This window comes from Ochotona princeps, chromosome 4 (assembly GCF_030435755.1).
Source record: "Ochotona princeps isolate mOchPri1 chromosome 4, mOchPri1.hap1, whole genome shotgun sequence".
NCBI lineage: Eukaryota > Metazoa > Chordata > Mammalia > Lagomorpha > Ochotonidae > Ochotona > Ochotona princeps.
The window spans coordinates 5,532,197-5,548,429 of NC_080835.1; the positions used below are offsets into that span (position 1 = coordinate 5,532,197).

Here is a 16,233-nt window from a genome sequence, read left to right on the forward strand (position 1 = left end):
TGTGCCGTCGTCACAGAGCAGGTCCCGCCCCGGCGACACCTCCCCGGGCCCCCCGGGCCGCCGCCATTTCCTCGCCTGGCCTAACGGTTCGGCCAATCCCAGCACGCCTCGGGGAAGTGACTTACGGAAGGACTTACGGCTCCGCCAATCGGAGGCCGCCGACCCCGCCCCCCGCGCTCGGCCCGACCCAATCGCGGCGCAGGCCCTGCCGCCCCCAGCCCGCCCCCGCGGCGCCCTCTCTCCTCCCTCTTTGTGCGGCCCGCGCCGCCTTCGCCGCCGCCCGCCCGCTCGCTGGCCGCGTGAGAGGACGCGGTTCCGTGCGCTCCGCGGCAGCGTAGTCGGGTCCCCTCCCCCCCGGAAGGTTCGCGAAGGAGAAGCCGCCGTCGTTGCCGCTGAGAAAAAGAGGCAGCCGCCAGGGCCTGTCCTTTGGGGGCGCCATGGCGACCGGAGCGAACGCCACGCCGCTGGGTAAGCTGGGGACCCCCGGGCTCCCTCCGCCGGCCGGGCCCGGGACGGGACTGGCGGCTCCGGGGCCGCCGCCGCCCTGGGGCTCGATGGCGGCCTCCCCGCTCGGGCTGCCGCCTCCTCCGCCGTCCCCGGGCGCGTCCTACCCGCCGCCGCTCCGCCAGCGCGTGTCGCAGCCGCGTCAGGACCAGCAGCCGGGCCCGGCCTGCGGCGGAGGAGGTGAGTCGGGCTGAGGAAGAGCGCGAGAGGCGTCGCGCGGACGGGCCCGGCGGCGGCTGCGGCGGCGGGCGCGCGGGCCCGGCGGGCGCGGGCACGGGGCGGGCGCGCGCTCGGAGGCGCCCTGAGGCGGGCGCGCGCTGGAGGCTGGGGCCACGAGTGCGCAGGCGCGTCGGGGCGGGAGCTGCGGGCGGTGCGCAGGCGCAGTGTGACGGTGCAGGCCATGCAGCCTGGAAGGCGGGGGTTTGGGGGGCGGGTGCCAGCATTGCGGGAAAGGGTCCCCTCTCTCCCCGCCGCGGTAACGCTGGGCCTGTTTCTTTCCACGTCTCGGAGGAATTGGAAAGGGAAACAAGTAACAAAACAAGAGAAGTAGCAAAGAGCGGGAGAGGTGGCGGGGCTTGAAGTGAGGTTGGCGTTCGTTCGCCGCTGTTCAGGAGGGGAGGTGGCGATCGCTGGCCCCAAGGCGTCCTCGGCTGGACACTGCCGTCCCTCTCGGGGATGCGAGTGGGGAAGTGATGGTGGTTAGTGTCAGGAAATCCCGGAAAGGGAGGGGTTGGCTGCGCTGTGTGTTAACAACCTGTTGAGGCTTGGACTTAAGATCTTCGTGTCCACCTGGGGTGGGGGCGGAGATGGAACACTGCTCCCGGATTCCTGGAGAAGAAAAAGGCGGTCTTGTACAAGTGGCAGTGCCAGGAGAGAGCTGGTGCAGCTGTTTTCTGGTCTCAGAAGCGGGTCTGGTGAGGCAGAGCCAGGCGTTCCCAAGCGCAGGTTTTTTGGAGTTTTAGGCATTGTTAGATGATAGGGGTTTTTTTGTTGTTTTTTTTTTTTTTTTTTTAAGATTTGCTCTTTTCTTTGAAAGGCAGAGTTAGAGAGTGATTGCAACGGCCAGGCCTGAGCCAGGCCAAAGCCTGAGGCTCCATTCTGGTCCCACATGGATGGCGGAGGCTCAGGATCCTGGCACTTCTGTGCTGCCTTGCCAGACGCATTAGCAGGAGAGCTGGAGCGGAAGTGGGGCAGCTGGGACTTGAACTGGTGTTTGTGGGAGGGGCTGCTGCAGCATCCCCTGCTGGTCCTGTCTGGCCTGGCACTGTTTGGGCCAGCACTGAGACATGCTTCCTTGTTGACATCCCTCCTCCAGCTTTTTAGAGGATTGTAGTGGGAACTGTTCACCTCCCGGCCTGCTGTGCTTGCCCTCCCGGGGTGTGCTTGCCAGTCCCCCGGTGGTAACATGCTGGCACCTCACGGCCTCCGTCTGCCTCCAGACTTTCCCAGTAAGAAGCGGAAGAGGAGCCGATGGAACCAAGACACGATGGAGCAGAAGACGGTGATCCCAGGCATGCCGACCGTCATCCCCCCTGGACTCACTCGGGAACAGGAAAGGGCTTACATAGGTAAATACACGTTCTGCCCCCAAGCGCACCTGCTGAGGGCACTGTGTGCGCAGTGGTGCTTGGCTGTTGGGACTGGAGACTTGCTGCCAGTTGCTTTGTTGGGGTCAGAACCCGTCAGGCTCTGTGGTGTGGTTGGTTCCTAACACTGGTCTCTGTGAGGGCCAGGGAGCTAGGAGGGCTCACTAGCAGGGAGAGTAGTGTCCGGCCAGCAGCCCTGCCACTGCCGGGGCCGCGCGGTGACGAGGTGAGTGTTGCTGGCCTGTGGACAGGCTCCCGTGCACAAGCGGCAGGTGCTGTCACCGAGGACCGGTCCCACAGCATGGCCTGCACCGTGACTTCATATTCGTCCTTTCCCCTCATACGTGTGACTTTTTACTTTCTATAGGTACTTTCTGAAAGGGGGAAAAACCAATCTGAACAAAAGTGGTTCTGAGAACGTGTTTCAGCAGCTCCTTCCTGCTTGCCCTGTGCTGGATGTAGCCTTCCCTGCAGCCTCTTTTCCAGTTTGATCTTTGGAGAGCTGTCTTAATACGAAGGCTCTTGTCTTTGCTAATGAACAGCTCTGGGGACAGGGGTGGCACGGCTGGGCTCCGGGGTGCAGTGCGAGGCTCACAGAGCTGACTAGGGGAAGGTTTGAGACTTGACTGTGACTGTCTAGTAGGATTGCAATTAACCTCAGAATTCCTTCTCTTATGTAAGCGGCTCTTCTCATAGTATTAACCTAAGTTTTATCTTGACACACTTGCACAGCTGTCTCCAAGAGGGTGACTTGGTAGACGTTTCTTACCAGAGGAGCATCCCCTTGGCAAGGTCCCTGAACAAGGCTTTCAAAGGGAGGCATTGAGCTTCTGCACAGGAAGTTGAAGGCTGACTTCATCTGGAGGGTCTGCCCTTCCCACCCCCGCCCGTGTTTTTTTGGGTGCTGGGCCTGCCCTGCAGCCACTTCACACTTCTAGTGTTTCTTCATCTGCTATGTTGCTGGCTGCTCCACCCTCCCTGGCGGGACCCTCCGACCTTGGCGGGTCTTTACGGCTCTCGAGATGCCCCTCGTGGAGGGATAACGAAAGGGCAACCAGCAGACATTGAAGATAGGGGAGGCGACTTGTTCTTCCCCCACAGGCTGCAGGCAGCAGCCCTCCAGCAAGGCTGGAGTGTCTGACCTGTGGCAAGGAGTGCCCCTTGGGGCTGACCCAAGCCGGTTTACTCCTGTCAGAGCCCAGGCTTGTCTCTGGGAAAGTGACTTTCACCTTGTGGTGAGCTTTGGTGCTGTCAGCTGGTCCGGCTCCTAGGAGCTTGGGAAGCCACTATGTCCCGTCTCCCATTGTACATGCTCCTTGCTTACATGCCCCCAGCGTCGGCTCTGGGTGCTAGTAATTTTTTTTTTTTTTTTTTTTTAAGATTCACTTATTTTTTTATTGGAAAGGTAGATAAACAGAGAGGAGGAGAGACAGGAAGATCTTCATCCGATCGTTCACTCCCCAAGTGACAGCGGCAGCTGGTACTGTGCCGATCTGAAGTCAGGAGCCAGGAGCTTTTCCGGGTCTCCCACGCGGGTGCAGGGAGGCTTTGGGCCGTGCTCCACTGCTTTCCCAGGCCACAAGCAGGGAGCTGGATGGGAAGTGGAGCTGCCGGGATTAGAACCGGCACCCATATGGGATCCCGGTGCGTGCAAGGCCAGGACTTTAACCATTACACTATCGCACTGGGCCCTAATAATGGATTTTAATTTCATGGTTTCCACATGGGGGTGTAGTGCGGTCCTGTGAGATCACTTTACAGTTAGAAGGGTGTGTTGGAGCCGACTTCACTCCAGCCCAGCCCAGCCTAGCCTGACCCTTATCGTACTGAGATACCTGCTGGAGTTCTGCCCAGGTTAAGAGCAGATCAGCCCCCTGAAGAAAGCGCAGGACACAGTTAGTTCCCTGGAGGCACAGGCAACTTGGGTAGAACCCATCGCACTCACGGACAGCCTCACTCACTGGTTAAGGCCTGAGGGCCACGCTTGTTCTTGTCCCATACCTTCCGCCCTCTGCACTGCTGCTCCGGACAGACAGCAGCCTGTCTGAAAATAGACTGTTGGCATCTCATGGTTACTGACTTACGAAAATGCTTATGGCTACTGAGTATTGGAATAAAATGTATAGGTACTAGTACAGGTCTGGTTGTACAGAAAGTATGAATTTCTATAAGATGTTGAAATGCTTATTAAATGTTTTAATTATTTAAGGAATTTTAATTGTTATTAATGAAAATGATCTTTGTTCAACCAGTGTTTTTCTTTGTCCCTTATTAATTGGCTCTCATTTGGGGCTCTGTTTGAGAATTCATAATTAATGATGAAAAGCTCTCAAGTCTTGCCCTCAAGTCATTTGGTGGGAACTGGTGGCCTAATGGGCAGCGCCATGCCCAGCCTGGGCGCTGGGGGCCAGATGTCCATCAGTGTGAGCAAGCCTGGAAGGGCGGGGAGAGGTGAGAGCCTCCTGGCGCTTGCTCTGAAGTTAGCCACGTCTTCCTGCTAACCCCTCTTCCCACAAACAGTTTGCTTCCTTAAGGGATAACCATTTTGAAGTGAGATCTAAGCATGTGTAGGTGGACGACTGCCGCCAGGTGGCGGGGTCGCCTCAATGTGTCCACTGAGCAGTCGTCCCTTTCAAAGTCTCCCAGTTCTTCATGCTTGTTATTGAGATTTGAGATGTTTTTTGGTAACATTGTCTTTTTTCCATCCTTTTTTTTTCTTCCTAACCTGGTTTCTTCCAGTGCAACTGCAGATAGAAGACCTGACTCGTAAACTGCGCACAGGAGACCTGGGCATCCCCCCTAACCCTGAGGACAGGTTGGGAAACAGTTTTAACCAGCTGACAGTAACGCTTTTTACCTTTTTCTCAATACGTTTTACTGGTGGCAACATGTTGTGTCAGTTCAATAAAGTCTTAGTAAGACAACTGCTAACTCTGACCATTGTGGGGACTAGAGTTTAAGTAGACTATATTTACTATATATAACATATATAAATGTACGTATGTGTGTGTGTATATGGTCAGTCTGCAGTTAGAAAATGGGAATGAAATGAAACTTGGGAAAATTTAAGTTTTAACAACTGGTTTCCAATTGGTAAGCGTATAGGTGTTAACATGATTTACCCTACCCCAGGACAGTGAGGGGGCGGTTAACCTGCCTCCTCTGGGAGCACAGGTGCACCGTGCAGGGATTCAGGGTATTTTTGAGTATCACAGAACTTGAGCAGGCCACAAGCTGGTCAGCTTGTTGCAGCCTTCCTGCTAATAATGGTCTTGAGATGGTTTTAAAATCAGCTGAGATTTCTAACCAACTTCTTCACTGCCAGTTAATCTTCAGCCTTGGCTATTGCCTGGAGGTGTTGGGAAGGGCCAGCATATTCTCACCTGTTTGGGGAAAGATGAGCAGCCAAGCCTAATTATTTTTTAGTTTAAGGGAGTGTGGGCCTGGAACAGCTGTGGTCATGTCATTTCTGTGGACCGTTTCAGCTTGGAAAAGTAAAACGTTGATGTGAGGAAGGTTAACTTTTTGAAACTGATGTCATTGACTGATGTGTGAGCAGCTCAGACCTTGCCACTTGATGGAAGGCAATGGTCTTCGGCATCTCTGGGCACATGGCCCAGTTAGACTTGGCTGCAAGAAGCCATTTTGTGCCTTTTGTCCAGCAAGTAGTAACTGAGCTAAGTGAAGGTGAGGGAATGGCCATGGCCGTCACCTGTGTGCCTGGCCTGCTGCTGCCCTTTGCAGGAAGTGAGTACATGTCTCGCCCTTCCTCCATCTAGAAGTGACTGAATCTGATAACACTTTTACCTGTAGATGTTGGTGGGAAGACTATTAACATTTCACTTTTTTTAATTTGAAGAGAAAATGGTAAAGTTACGACCACAACTGTTGAGTGCCCTTTTGGCCTGTTCCCCATTAATGGCACATAGTAACGGTTACCAGGCAATTCCTTACAAGGTTGAATTTTTAACAAACCTCTTTGCTTTCTGGAGTTAGAATTTAGTCACATCTGCCGGATGCTTGTTCTAGGTGGAGAAACAGCCAGACAATGTAGATTGCTGGCTTTTGCTTTTTACCTCCACGATTGGGGAAGAAGTTAAAACTGTCGGGAGGCCTCAGAATGGCCAGTTTGGTATTGGGAAAGCTTTTGGGGACGAACTCAAAATGCCAAACTCTAGACAGCTCTGGGTGGAGCTAGCGGTGATAAACCAGAGAGGGCTCGGCCTCCTGTAGTCTGGAAAAGAGGCCATAACGCCCGGTGGGTATTACCTTTGAGCCAAGACTGGAGGGAAATGCGTGAGTTTCTTATGATTAATAAGATGATTTCTTAAGGTATATCATAATTAAGCCACTTTATATGCTATTTGATGTTGCTTAACTTGCACAGTTACCAATGTGTTAAGATCTGTTATAGCCATAAATGTGTTAAGATGTAGCCTAATGAGTTGGGATGCATTTTGCTTTTGTTCAGTATCATTCGATTGTACTCACAGTTTATACAAATGGTAGAAACGGAGGTGTCATTTAGCTGTCACTAGCCCTGAACAAACCTGACCTTTTATTCCATCGTGTGTGTAACGTGGTATGACAGGTTCCCTTGAGGCTGAAGACAGTGGCCGCAGCCGAGCTCAGCCAGGCCTTGCTCTCCAGCCAGGCCAGGCTCTCAGCTACACCAAGAGTGTAGGAGTCGGGACTACCTTCAGGATGTTTTTTAATAACCTGATCCACACGGTCTCTTCCCTTCTTGCAGCTGTTACTAAATTTTCATAATGAATATGGTCCTTTTTGTAATCTTAACTCAAAATTCTAGGAGTGTAACTTCTGTTTTTTTTTTTTTATTACTGCAAAATCCAGCTATGGTAAACTGACCATGCTATCATTACTATTTTTTTTTTTTACTTGTAGCTACAGCATTTTACTCCTTAAAAAATGAGAGAGAAAATCTGCTTTCTGGGCTTGTAAACTCCGGCGGAGAGTCGTGGGTTTTCCCCTTGCTGTTTGCAGGTTCAGACCCTAGACAGGCTTCTGCCCCATCTGCCTTGCGGCCTCTCTCAAGCTGCCTTAGCACCTGGAAGGTTCTCTCTCCCCAGATGCCCCAACCTCCAACCGCCAGAAAATAGGTAGTCTCCTGGGCCTTGGACACAGCCTACCAGGCCATTGAAGGAAAGGGAGATGAAGCCTTGAACCGTCTCCGTTGTTGGGATCCAGTGGCTGCAACAGCCTGGAGCCCCAGAGCATTGCCTTGGGGGGCTTGTGCCGCTCTGTTAGGGGTACAGGTGCTGTTCCTGGCGGGCATGAGCTTTCCAAGAATAACCTTTTACCTAAACTTGGGATACTGTTGTTTCATGAACTTGGGATACTGTTGTTTTTTTTCCCCCCCTTAAATGAATGAAAATCTTTATTTGAAAAGAAAACTCCAAATGATACTGTCCTTGCCATTTGTAGTCTAAAGATTTTCCCCAAAGGGCAGACTTTTTTCCCTCTTGTCACTTGTAGAAGTGAAATCGTTTTTGTCTTGTCTTCTCACACACACACACACACACACCCTGGTCCTCATCTGCCCACCCCACACGATCTGGAATAGCACACGTTATGGTCGGTTCCTCCGAACAGTGTTAGGGTCTGAGAGGCAGAGGGGCTGGGGAGGACTTGTGTAGTCCATGGGGGAGAGAGCCAGGTAGGAGCGGGGGATACTGACGGCAGTGTGTTTTCTGCAGGTCCCCTTCCCCTGAGCCCATCTACAACAGTGAGGGGAAGCGGCTCAACACCCGTGAGTTCCGCACCCGCAAGAAGCTCGAGGAGGAGCGGCACAACCTCATCACAGAGATGGTCGCCCTCAACCCCGACTTCAAGCCACCTGCAGATTACAAGTAAGCAAAGCGGGACCCAGGGCGCTGGCGTGGGCAGAGCTGCTGGTGTCAGTGCTGCCTTCTTGAAGCGGGCAGTGGGTGAAGTCCTTCTTCTCTGGGTAGGCCTCCAGCCACCCGGGTGAGCGACAAGGTGATGATCCCACAGGACGAGTATCCAGAGATCAACTTCGTGGGACTGCTCATTGGGCCCAGGTGAGAGCCACCAGCCTCCAGCCGGGCATGCCTTAGGACCTCAGGGCCACTGTCAGGCCCTGGCACCTAGAGTCAGTGAGGCCTTTCTGTAGCTTCCCCATTTTTATTTTGTTTATTTTTTTAAAATATTTGTTTGTATTAGAAAGGCAGAAATACAGAAAGGGGGAGAGACAGAGGAAGATCTCCCGTCCATTGATTTTCTCCCCAAACAGCCACAACAGCCGGAGCTGAACTGAGCCGAGGCCAGTAGCCTGGAGCCTCTTTGGGGTCCCCCACATGGGTACGGGGTTCCAAGGCTTAGAACTAGAGGTTTGAACCAGTGCCCAAAAGGGATCCTGGCATGTAAGGTGTGAAGACTTTAGCCGCTAGGCTACCATGCTGGGCCCACTTCCCCATTTTTAATACAGAGAACAGATCTGTAGACCTGCTGGAGCTGACTTTAACTTAGAAATCCAGTTACACCTGTAGTTTCCCTCGGGAGGAGGAGTGGCTAGTGGTGCAGGCCGTCCACTCTGCAGTGTGAACTTGTACGAGCCACTGTAAACTGCGTCCTTTCCGCCTTGACAGAGGGAACACCCTGAAAAACATCGAGAAGGAGTGCAATGCCAAGATCATGATCCGGGGCAAAGGTTCTGTGAAGGAAGGGAAGGTCGGGCGCAAAGACGGCCAGATGCTGCCGGGGGAGGATGAGCCACTGCATGCCCTGGTCACTGCCAATACGATGGAGAACGTTAAAAAGGCAGTGGAGCAGGTGAGGGGGGCTCTCAGGAAACCTCTTGGCCAAAAATGTTTGGTGTGGCCACAGGCACTGAGGTCTGCCCACGTGTCTTGTTAGATCAGAAACATCCTGAAGCAGGGCATCGAGACCCCCGAGGACCAGAATGACCTGCGCAAGATGCAGCTGCGGGAGTTGGCTCGCCTGAATGGGACTCTGCGGGAGGACGACAACCGGTCAGTGATCCGAGGAGTAAGCGGGGACCTGGACCGTGGGAGCAGGTGGGCTACAGCCTTGACCAACGGCATGCCCTCCGCAGGATCCTGAGACCCTGGCAGAGCTCTGAGACACGCAGCATCACCAACACCACAGTGTGCACCAAGTGCGGAGGGGCCGGCCACATCGCTTCCGACTGTAAATTCCAGAGGTGAGGCGCTGCTGGCCCGTGGTAGCTCTGGCATGGTTGCTGCACAGTTCCTGCAGCGCCTGTGGGCCAGGAGAAGCAGCAAGCCTGGGAGGACAGTCACTGTGGTGTGGCGGGAAGCCTTGAGGCAGTCCTCTCATTTGATTCTTTTTTTAATTTTGAGTCTAGGGAAACTGCAGGCTTCTAGTTGGGGTGTAAAAGACACTGGGGCTCAAAATTAAAATTTGAGTTTAAGACTTTGGACCCCCCTACTTTTTGCTGCCCTGGAGAGCCAGCAACCCACAGGTTTCTGACCAGTTGCAAATTGGCACTTGATAGCAACCTTCTTTTACTCTGGCAGGCACCCAAGGCTTTGCTGAGGAATTTTCCCTGACTTTTGACCCAGTTCAGGGCATATGGGATTGAGTATGGCCTGCGGGGTGGCTGCCTCTGGCCCAGTGTGGGGGCAGCAGGGAGAAGAGGGTTTTGAGAGCTGGCTTCTCCGCAACGCTGTGCTGCAATACCCAGGATGAGCGCTTCCTCCTTGTCCCCCCTCCCTCCAGGCCTGGAGACCCGCAGTCTGCTCAGGATAAAGCGCGGATGGATAAAGAGTACTTGTCACTCATGGCTGAACTGGGCGAAGCTCCTGTCCCAGCGTCTGTGGGGTCCTCCTCTGGGCCCGCCACCACCCCACTGGCCAGTGCACCGCGGCCCGCTGCTCCTGCCAACAACCCCCCTCCACCGGTGAGCCTGGGCTGCTGCCTCTCTGGCCTGCTGTGCCCTGCTCTCTGCCACAGAGATGGGGAGCCATGGTCAGGCCTGCTGGGTGGAGTGGCTTGATGCTTGTGGTGGCAACACTGTTCTTGCAGGGCCTGACCCTGGTTGGGGGACCCTGTTCGCTGTCCCGTGGCTGGCCTGGAAGAACAGTGTTGCCACTGGGGCTATCGGCAGGGACAGTGGCAGGAATGCTCTCACGCAGTCTCTCATGTCAACCACCCAGAGCCGCCCGCCCTGGATGAACTCGGGCCCTTCAGAGAGTCGGCCCTACCACGGCATGCATGGAGGAGGCCCCGCTGGGCCTGGAGGTGGCCCCCACAGCTTCCCACACCCACTCCCCAGCCTGACTGGTGGACATGGCGGACACCCCATGCAGCACAACCCTAACGGACCCCCACCCCCTTGGATGCAGCCGCCACCGCCCCCGATGAACCAGGGCCCCCACCCGCCTGGGCACCATGGCCCTCCTCCAATGGGTAAGTAAGTGTCGGACCAGAAACCCTGGGGCTTGGGCAAACAGGGACTTGACCTCGTGGCTTTGGGAGCTGGCGGCAGAGGGCAGGGGGAGGCGGTCAGCATGGGGCGTCCCAGACCTGCTTCCCGCAGGCAGGTGTTCTCAGCTGCTCTAGTGAAGCTTGTGTGGCTGTCCACGGCCTGTCCCCATGTCCTGCTAAGTCCCTGCTCTTTCCTTCCATCAAGATCAGTACCTGGGAAGTACGCCTGTGGGCTCTGGGGTCTATCGCCTGCATCAAGGAAAAGGTAACTGCCACCTGGTGGCCTGGGTGAGGAGGCTTCCCTGGCTCCGGGGGACTGTGTCCTCACCCTGCCCTTCCGCACTGCAGGTATGATGCCGCCGCCGCCTATGGGCATGATGCCGCCGCCGCCGCCGCCACCCAGTGGGCAGCCCCCGCCCCCGCCCTCTGGGCCTCTTCCCCCATGGCAGCAGCAGCAGCAGCAGCCGCCACCGCCCCCACCGCCCAGCAGCAGTATGGCTTCCAGCACCCCTTTGCCATGGCAGCAAAGTGAGTGGCAAATTGTGGGCTTGTGGGAGTGGGTGGGATCAGGGAGGGGGGCCTGGGGCTGAGGGAAACCTCACAGCTCTGCAGAAGTTCTTTTGGGGGGAGACTCCTCTGCTGGGGGCTGTGAGCCAGAAAAGGCCGCCTGGCCCGGGGTGGGCCGGGGCAGGCTGTGAGGGCGACTGAGGGCACAGAGCTCATGTTCGGTGTGGTTGTGTCTGGGCAGACTTGTGGGGGCAGGAAGGGGAGAGCCTGCCAATGTAGGTAGGAAGCCGAAAGTCCGGGCTGGGGGAGGTGGGGAGCCGCCGGCTGGTTCCAGCCGCGCTGGGTGGTGCATGCGTGTCCTGCGAAGGGCTGTGACTGGGCTGGAGGCTGCAGCGGCGGGACTGGGCGAGGGGAGGCAGCAGTGGTGGCCCGAGGGGGAATGTGCCGTTCGGTGGTGGTGGCGGCGGCGGCGGCGGTGGCGGCGGGGCGGAGGGGCGGCAGAGCCCGTACTTGTGTCTGGTGCTTCTCCCTCAGCCCCTCCAGGGGCATCGGTGACCAAGGGCTGGCTTACTCTGATGCCCAGAGACCTCGAGGCTGGCCCCAGGGTAGTCCTGCCCACCCCTCCACTCCCCATCACCAGGACAGCCCCGCCCGCCCGCCCCCACCACCGTACCGCATGCCAAGCCAGGAGCAGGCGCCCCTCACCCCCCATCCCAAGGCAGCAGCCGCAGAGCCGCGGTGTGCCCCCCGCGCGTGTGACCTTGGGCTTCTTTACCACCCCAGATACGACGACTACCACCACGAGCGCTGGCACAGGGTCCATCCCGCCATGGCAACAGCAGCAGGCGGCTGCCGCAGCTTCTCCAGGAGCCCCTCAGATGCAAGGCAACCCCACTATGGTGCCCCTGCCCCCCGGGGTCCAGCCGCCTCTGCCGCCCGGGGCCCCTCCCCCTCCGCCGCCTCCGCCGCCTGGTTCCGCCGGCATGATGTATGCCCCGCCCCCCCCTCCGCCGCCGCCCATGGACCCTTCTAACTTTGTCACCATGATGGGCATGGGGGTGGCGGGCATGCCGCCCTTCGGGATGCCTCCAGCTCCCCCTCCGCCTCCACCACAGAACTAGACTCGGTTTTTTTAAGAAAATATATATTATAGAGAGAGAGTTGGTCTCGTTTAAACACGCCGAACCTCACCATATGGAGCCAGACATTGGGACGCACGCATGTGACTGTGTGTGCACGCATGTGTGTGTGTGCACGCCCCGGGCTGGGCCAAGCGACCGAGGACTCACTGGGGAATGGGCAGGTGACAGGAGGAGCGCCAGCGCGGGCTCTTGTGGCGCCGTGCAGCATCGAGTCTCTTTGTCTTCTCTCTCTCCTCACCCGACTCCCTTTGCCTCTCCCCTAACCGGGCCGCCAGGATCCCTGCCCGCGGCGGCGGCGATGGCCCGAGCCATGAGAGTGAGGACTTTCCGCGCCCATTGGTGACCCCTCCAGGCAGACAGCCTCAGCAGCGCCCCTGGTGGACAGGATGGTTCGGCAAAGCAGCCTGAGCTGTTTTTGTGGACGGAATCAGAACACGCTGGCTCCATATCGTGACATTTTTTTATTAATTTTTTCTTTTTCTTCGTTATTTCCTTCCCTCTTCCTCTCTGCAGACTCCGTCCAAGGAGACGCTCTCCCTGGCCTTCTGCTGCAGTTAGATTGCTTTCCTTCCCCCTACTTTTCCTCCTGCTGAGGCGAGGGGAGCAGCTGGCTCCAGGCACAGACTGGCTGGGGGCGGGGGAGGTTGGGCCATGGGCGTTGTTCAGGTGCCAGAGCAGTCTCTGAGAAGGCTCTGTCACGGGGGTTTAAACGTAGCACCCCTGCTGAGGGTTGGATACTGCCAGGGCAGCAGGTGGCCCTGCCCCGGCCGCTGGGCTAGCCTGCCAGCCAGGGTCTGTGTCGGGCTCTGACCACGTTAGCTTGCTGCTCTCCTTCCTGGAAGCTGTGTGTCCACTTTATTTTCATCCTCTCCCCACCGGCCCCCTGGTCTGACCGTGGCAGTGGCCAGGGACCCCAAACCCTGTGCTCCTGATTCTGCTTTCTGCTCCTCCCCCTCCTTCCCTCCATGGAGTGATTATGTTGACAATAATGTGTAACACGCGTTCTCTTCACTGGTTGATCTACAGAAATTCTCTGGGCTTTTTTTTTTTTTTTTCTGTGTTTGAGTCAACACTGCGCTCAAGTGGGGATGTTCCATTGAATAAAGGAGCAGTGTGCTTTTCTGTGTCTGTTGATTTTCTTGTCTTCCACCAACAGTGGCCCTGGACTCCCTGGTGGGCAGAGCCTGACCTGGCCTCTTCCTACTTCCCTGCACAGGGAGCTGGACCACCCAGTGCCTCCCCTCCTGCCTCACTCACCCCGGATCCCGTATCTTCATCCCCACGCAGGCCTTTTTCCTGGGGCTTGGACCCCACGTTCCCGAGCTCCGGTTGGCATGTGTGTGTGTGTGTGTGCCCATAGAGGCCTGGGCCTGCGGAGGCAGCAGCCAGCACTAAAGGTCAGACCAACAAATCCTGCCAGTCAGGCACAGAGCAGCTAAAATTAAAACCGCCAAGTGGCTTTTTTCTGCTGGGGCCACTCAGCCTGCCAGCGCTGCAGGCTTCAGGGAGAGGCGGGGCAAGAGCAGCAGGTGCCCTGGGAGCCCTTCCCTGCCCAGGGTGTGTGTGTGTGTGGCGGGGGAGGGCTTTAGGAGGGTGCATGTGCCGCCCCAGCAGAAGCCCTCCACCCTGCCCGAGTCTGGTACCGCTGGGATGGCAGCCCTGGCTTGGCTGCTCTCTGTCCTGAGATGGAGGGCCGGGTACCGCAGGAAGCTGCAGAGAGAAGCGAGGCCAGTTACCCAGGTGTGCCCACACCGGTCTTGTGGCTGAGGGCTAGAGGCGTCCCACCCCCATGCTTAACCGTGGTGGGTTCGGGGCCTGGCTATCCACCCCCCGACCTTGACTTCACCTCCTGCCTCCCGGGCAAGCTTGGTTTCCCTGGTGGGCTCATCGGGTGGTTAATTAGCTCTTTTGAAGCTCTAGAACAGCAAAGTGGCGCTGTGTGGGTTTTAGAAATGAAATCAATAAATGACTTAAGCACAGCCCAGCTATCTTCTCCGTCTCCCTGGGGGCCAGCTCCATTCCTGTGCTCACTCCCTGCCGTCAGCTTTTGTAAAGGTTCCTGCCGAGTAGCAGGGTAGCCAACAAAGGCCTGGTGCCTGCATCCCTGGTGTAGAGGAGGGGTGGAGGGCAGGAGCCCCTAGATGCTCAGCCAGCACCTGCCTGTGGCAGCAGCATCCAGCCAATGGGGAGCCTGGGGTGGGAAACAACTTTTGGACCAGGGGTCCCTCATGTGCCACCTGTGCCCCTTCTAGTTAGTGCTGTTGTAGCAGTGTCCCTACCCTTCGCTGCTGTGCAAGCAAGGTGCCAGTTGGAAAAGGTCAGCGCTGAGGCACTGTTACCAAGACCCAGACATGTGTTCCACAGAAACCCAAGCCAGGGTCAGGGAAGGAGGCGGAAACTCGGATGTAAACAACCTGAAGTGGATTCTGAGTCGCTGGGATCTATACCTGGGGCTGGGGGATGGGAGAACTAAGTGGGTGGATGAATTTGCTGCAACATGAGGAGCTGCCCCAGAGATGGAGCTGGTTGCATGAGGAAGGCGCGAAGGGCCGCTAGCAGCTGTGGGTGGGAGTGGGGCCCAGGCTGACCTACCTGGTGGTCTGTGTCAGGCAGTGGCCTGACTCGGCGCTCTGTGTGAACAAGCAAGCTGCACGGCATTGGGGCTGAGCTAATTGGGCAGCTCAGGCCGACAGGAGCCAGTAGGGGGGCTCTGTGGAGGGGTGGAGGCCCAGCCTGCCAGCTGTGAGGTGAAAGGTCAGGGAGGTGCCAGATGTTTTCTCTGCCGTGAGACATGGAAGGTGAACCTATGTCGGGGTTTCTGTGTAGGCCTTGGCGGTCAGGCCTACCCGGGAGCCCTTGAGTCCCAGGCTGGGGCAGCAGCCGCTCAACCTTGTTGGCCACATTATGACCTTCCCTGAACCTGGCCCTTGACAACTTTCAGTAGCTGCCCAGCCTCCAATTTGCCTCCTGAGATCCCCAAGCAGTACACCCAGTTCCTCCCAGGAATACCCATGAGCATGGAAGGCCTAGCAGCCTGCAAGACAGTCGAAAGGTTTCCATACCCAGGGTAGGATCTGAGGGAGGCAGGCTTACCCTCTCAAAGAATCCATTTGATGACGGAATCCAAGGCTCAGAAAGGTATAGCAAGCAGCCTGCGGTCACACAGCCTGTCAGTGGTGGGGCTAAGAAGCTGGGGCAGTCCACCCAGTGCAGGTGGAACAGACATTTGACGGGGGGCGGGGGGATCCCAGCACACACAGTCCCTGCCCGGTTGGGGGTAAGGAGTCAGAGAGGCTCAGCTGGCTGACAGGGTCACAGGAAGCCCTGAAATTGTGTGTGAACTACAGTTCCCAGAGGTCTGTGCTCCTAGCCACAGACAGCCTGTAATCTGACCATTCCCTTTGCAAAGGTCACTTGGGAGATCTTTGAGGGACAGCGACAGAGGGGAGCAGCTGGGAGTGCCTCAGCTCTGAGGGGGTGGGGTGAGGCAGCAATCCTGCCTCAAGCGACCTCCCCCACTCAGCCCCCTATCCTGGGGTCCCTTCCCACCAGCGCCTTGAGTCCTGGCTGTTAGCTGCAGTGTGTTTATGCAGGAAGTCCCCAGTCCCTGACACCCCAACACAGAGCCCACCCCAGTGTAGCTGCAAAGGGCTGCAGTGATGCGCTCAGTGTCTAAGTCACACCCCGGGGCCCTGCCAGTCACCTGTCTACAGCCCCCTCATTAGGAAGCCAGAAGAAGGGCCATTCTGGGGGACACCATAAGCCAAGTCACGAGTGCTGGGGTCCAGCCAAGCCTCAGGCCCCGTGCTGTAGCACCCTGCCTCACTGACCTCACAAGAGGCAAGGACTGGCCAGAAGACAGAAGCCCTGTGTGCAAAGCCCAGGGGAAGTGGGTCAGCACAGGACTGCAGGCTCGGGCTTCGCCCCTGTGCAGCTAGCCCAGCCCTCTCCTTCCTCCCCTCCCTCCAACCCCAAAATAGCTGCAGGATCTTCCAGGCCAAGACCCCTCCCATCATGGGTGGAAGTGGGGGAGGCGGAGCCAG

General features: G+C 57.0%; 1 protein-coding gene across 19 annotated transcripts; it reads left to right on the top strand.

Annotated features, from left to right (window-relative positions):
* The first annotated feature begins 32 nt into the window (after nucleotides 1-32).
* SF1 (splicing factor 1) lies at nucleotides 33-13,312 on the top strand. Of its 19 annotated transcripts, none has more exons than XM_058662835.1 (14): nucleotides 152-684; nucleotides 1,944-2,072; nucleotides 4,830-4,905; nucleotides 7,808-7,960; nucleotides 8,063-8,152; nucleotides 8,720-8,903; nucleotides 8,988-9,103; nucleotides 9,187-9,294; nucleotides 9,834-10,014; nucleotides 10,250-10,523; nucleotides 10,747-10,806; nucleotides 10,890-11,069; nucleotides 11,832-12,036; nucleotides 12,466-13,312. In XM_058662835.1, the coding sequence occupies exons 1-14, from the start codon at nucleotides 438-440 to the stop codon at nucleotides 12,596-12,598; spliced, it is 2,136 nt and encodes a 711-aa protein (XP_058518818.1). In that variant the 5' UTR covers nucleotides 152-437; the 3' UTR covers nucleotides 12,599-13,312. The 19 variants fall into 19 exon arrangements, with proteins under 19 accessions (XP_004596764.2, XP_004596765.2, XP_058518818.1 ...); XM_058662836.1 differs by having other exon boundaries at nucleotides 155-468; nucleotides 11,832-12,020; nucleotides 12,396-13,312; XM_004596707.3 differs by lacking the exon at nucleotides 11,832-12,036 and having other exon boundaries at nucleotides 33-468; nucleotides 10,250-10,527.
* Nucleotides 13,313-16,233: the final 2,921 nt, after the last annotated feature.

What these genes read in the sequence shown, in the direction of transcription:
- SF1 (XM_058662835.1), top strand. Translation starts at nt 438, where the DNA reads ATGGCGACCGGAGCGAACGCCACGCCGCTGGGTAAGCTGGGGACCCCC. An exon ending in CTGCGGGAGGACGACAACCG is followed by an intron (nt 9,104 to 9,186) that starts GTCAGTGATCCG and finishes TGCCCTCCGCAG; the next exon opens with GATCCTGAGACCCTGGCAGA. An exon ending in CCCTTTGCCATGGCAGCAAA is followed by an intron (nt 11,070 to 11,831) that starts GTGAGTGGCAAA and finishes TTACCACCCCAG; the next exon opens with ATACGACGACTACCACCACG.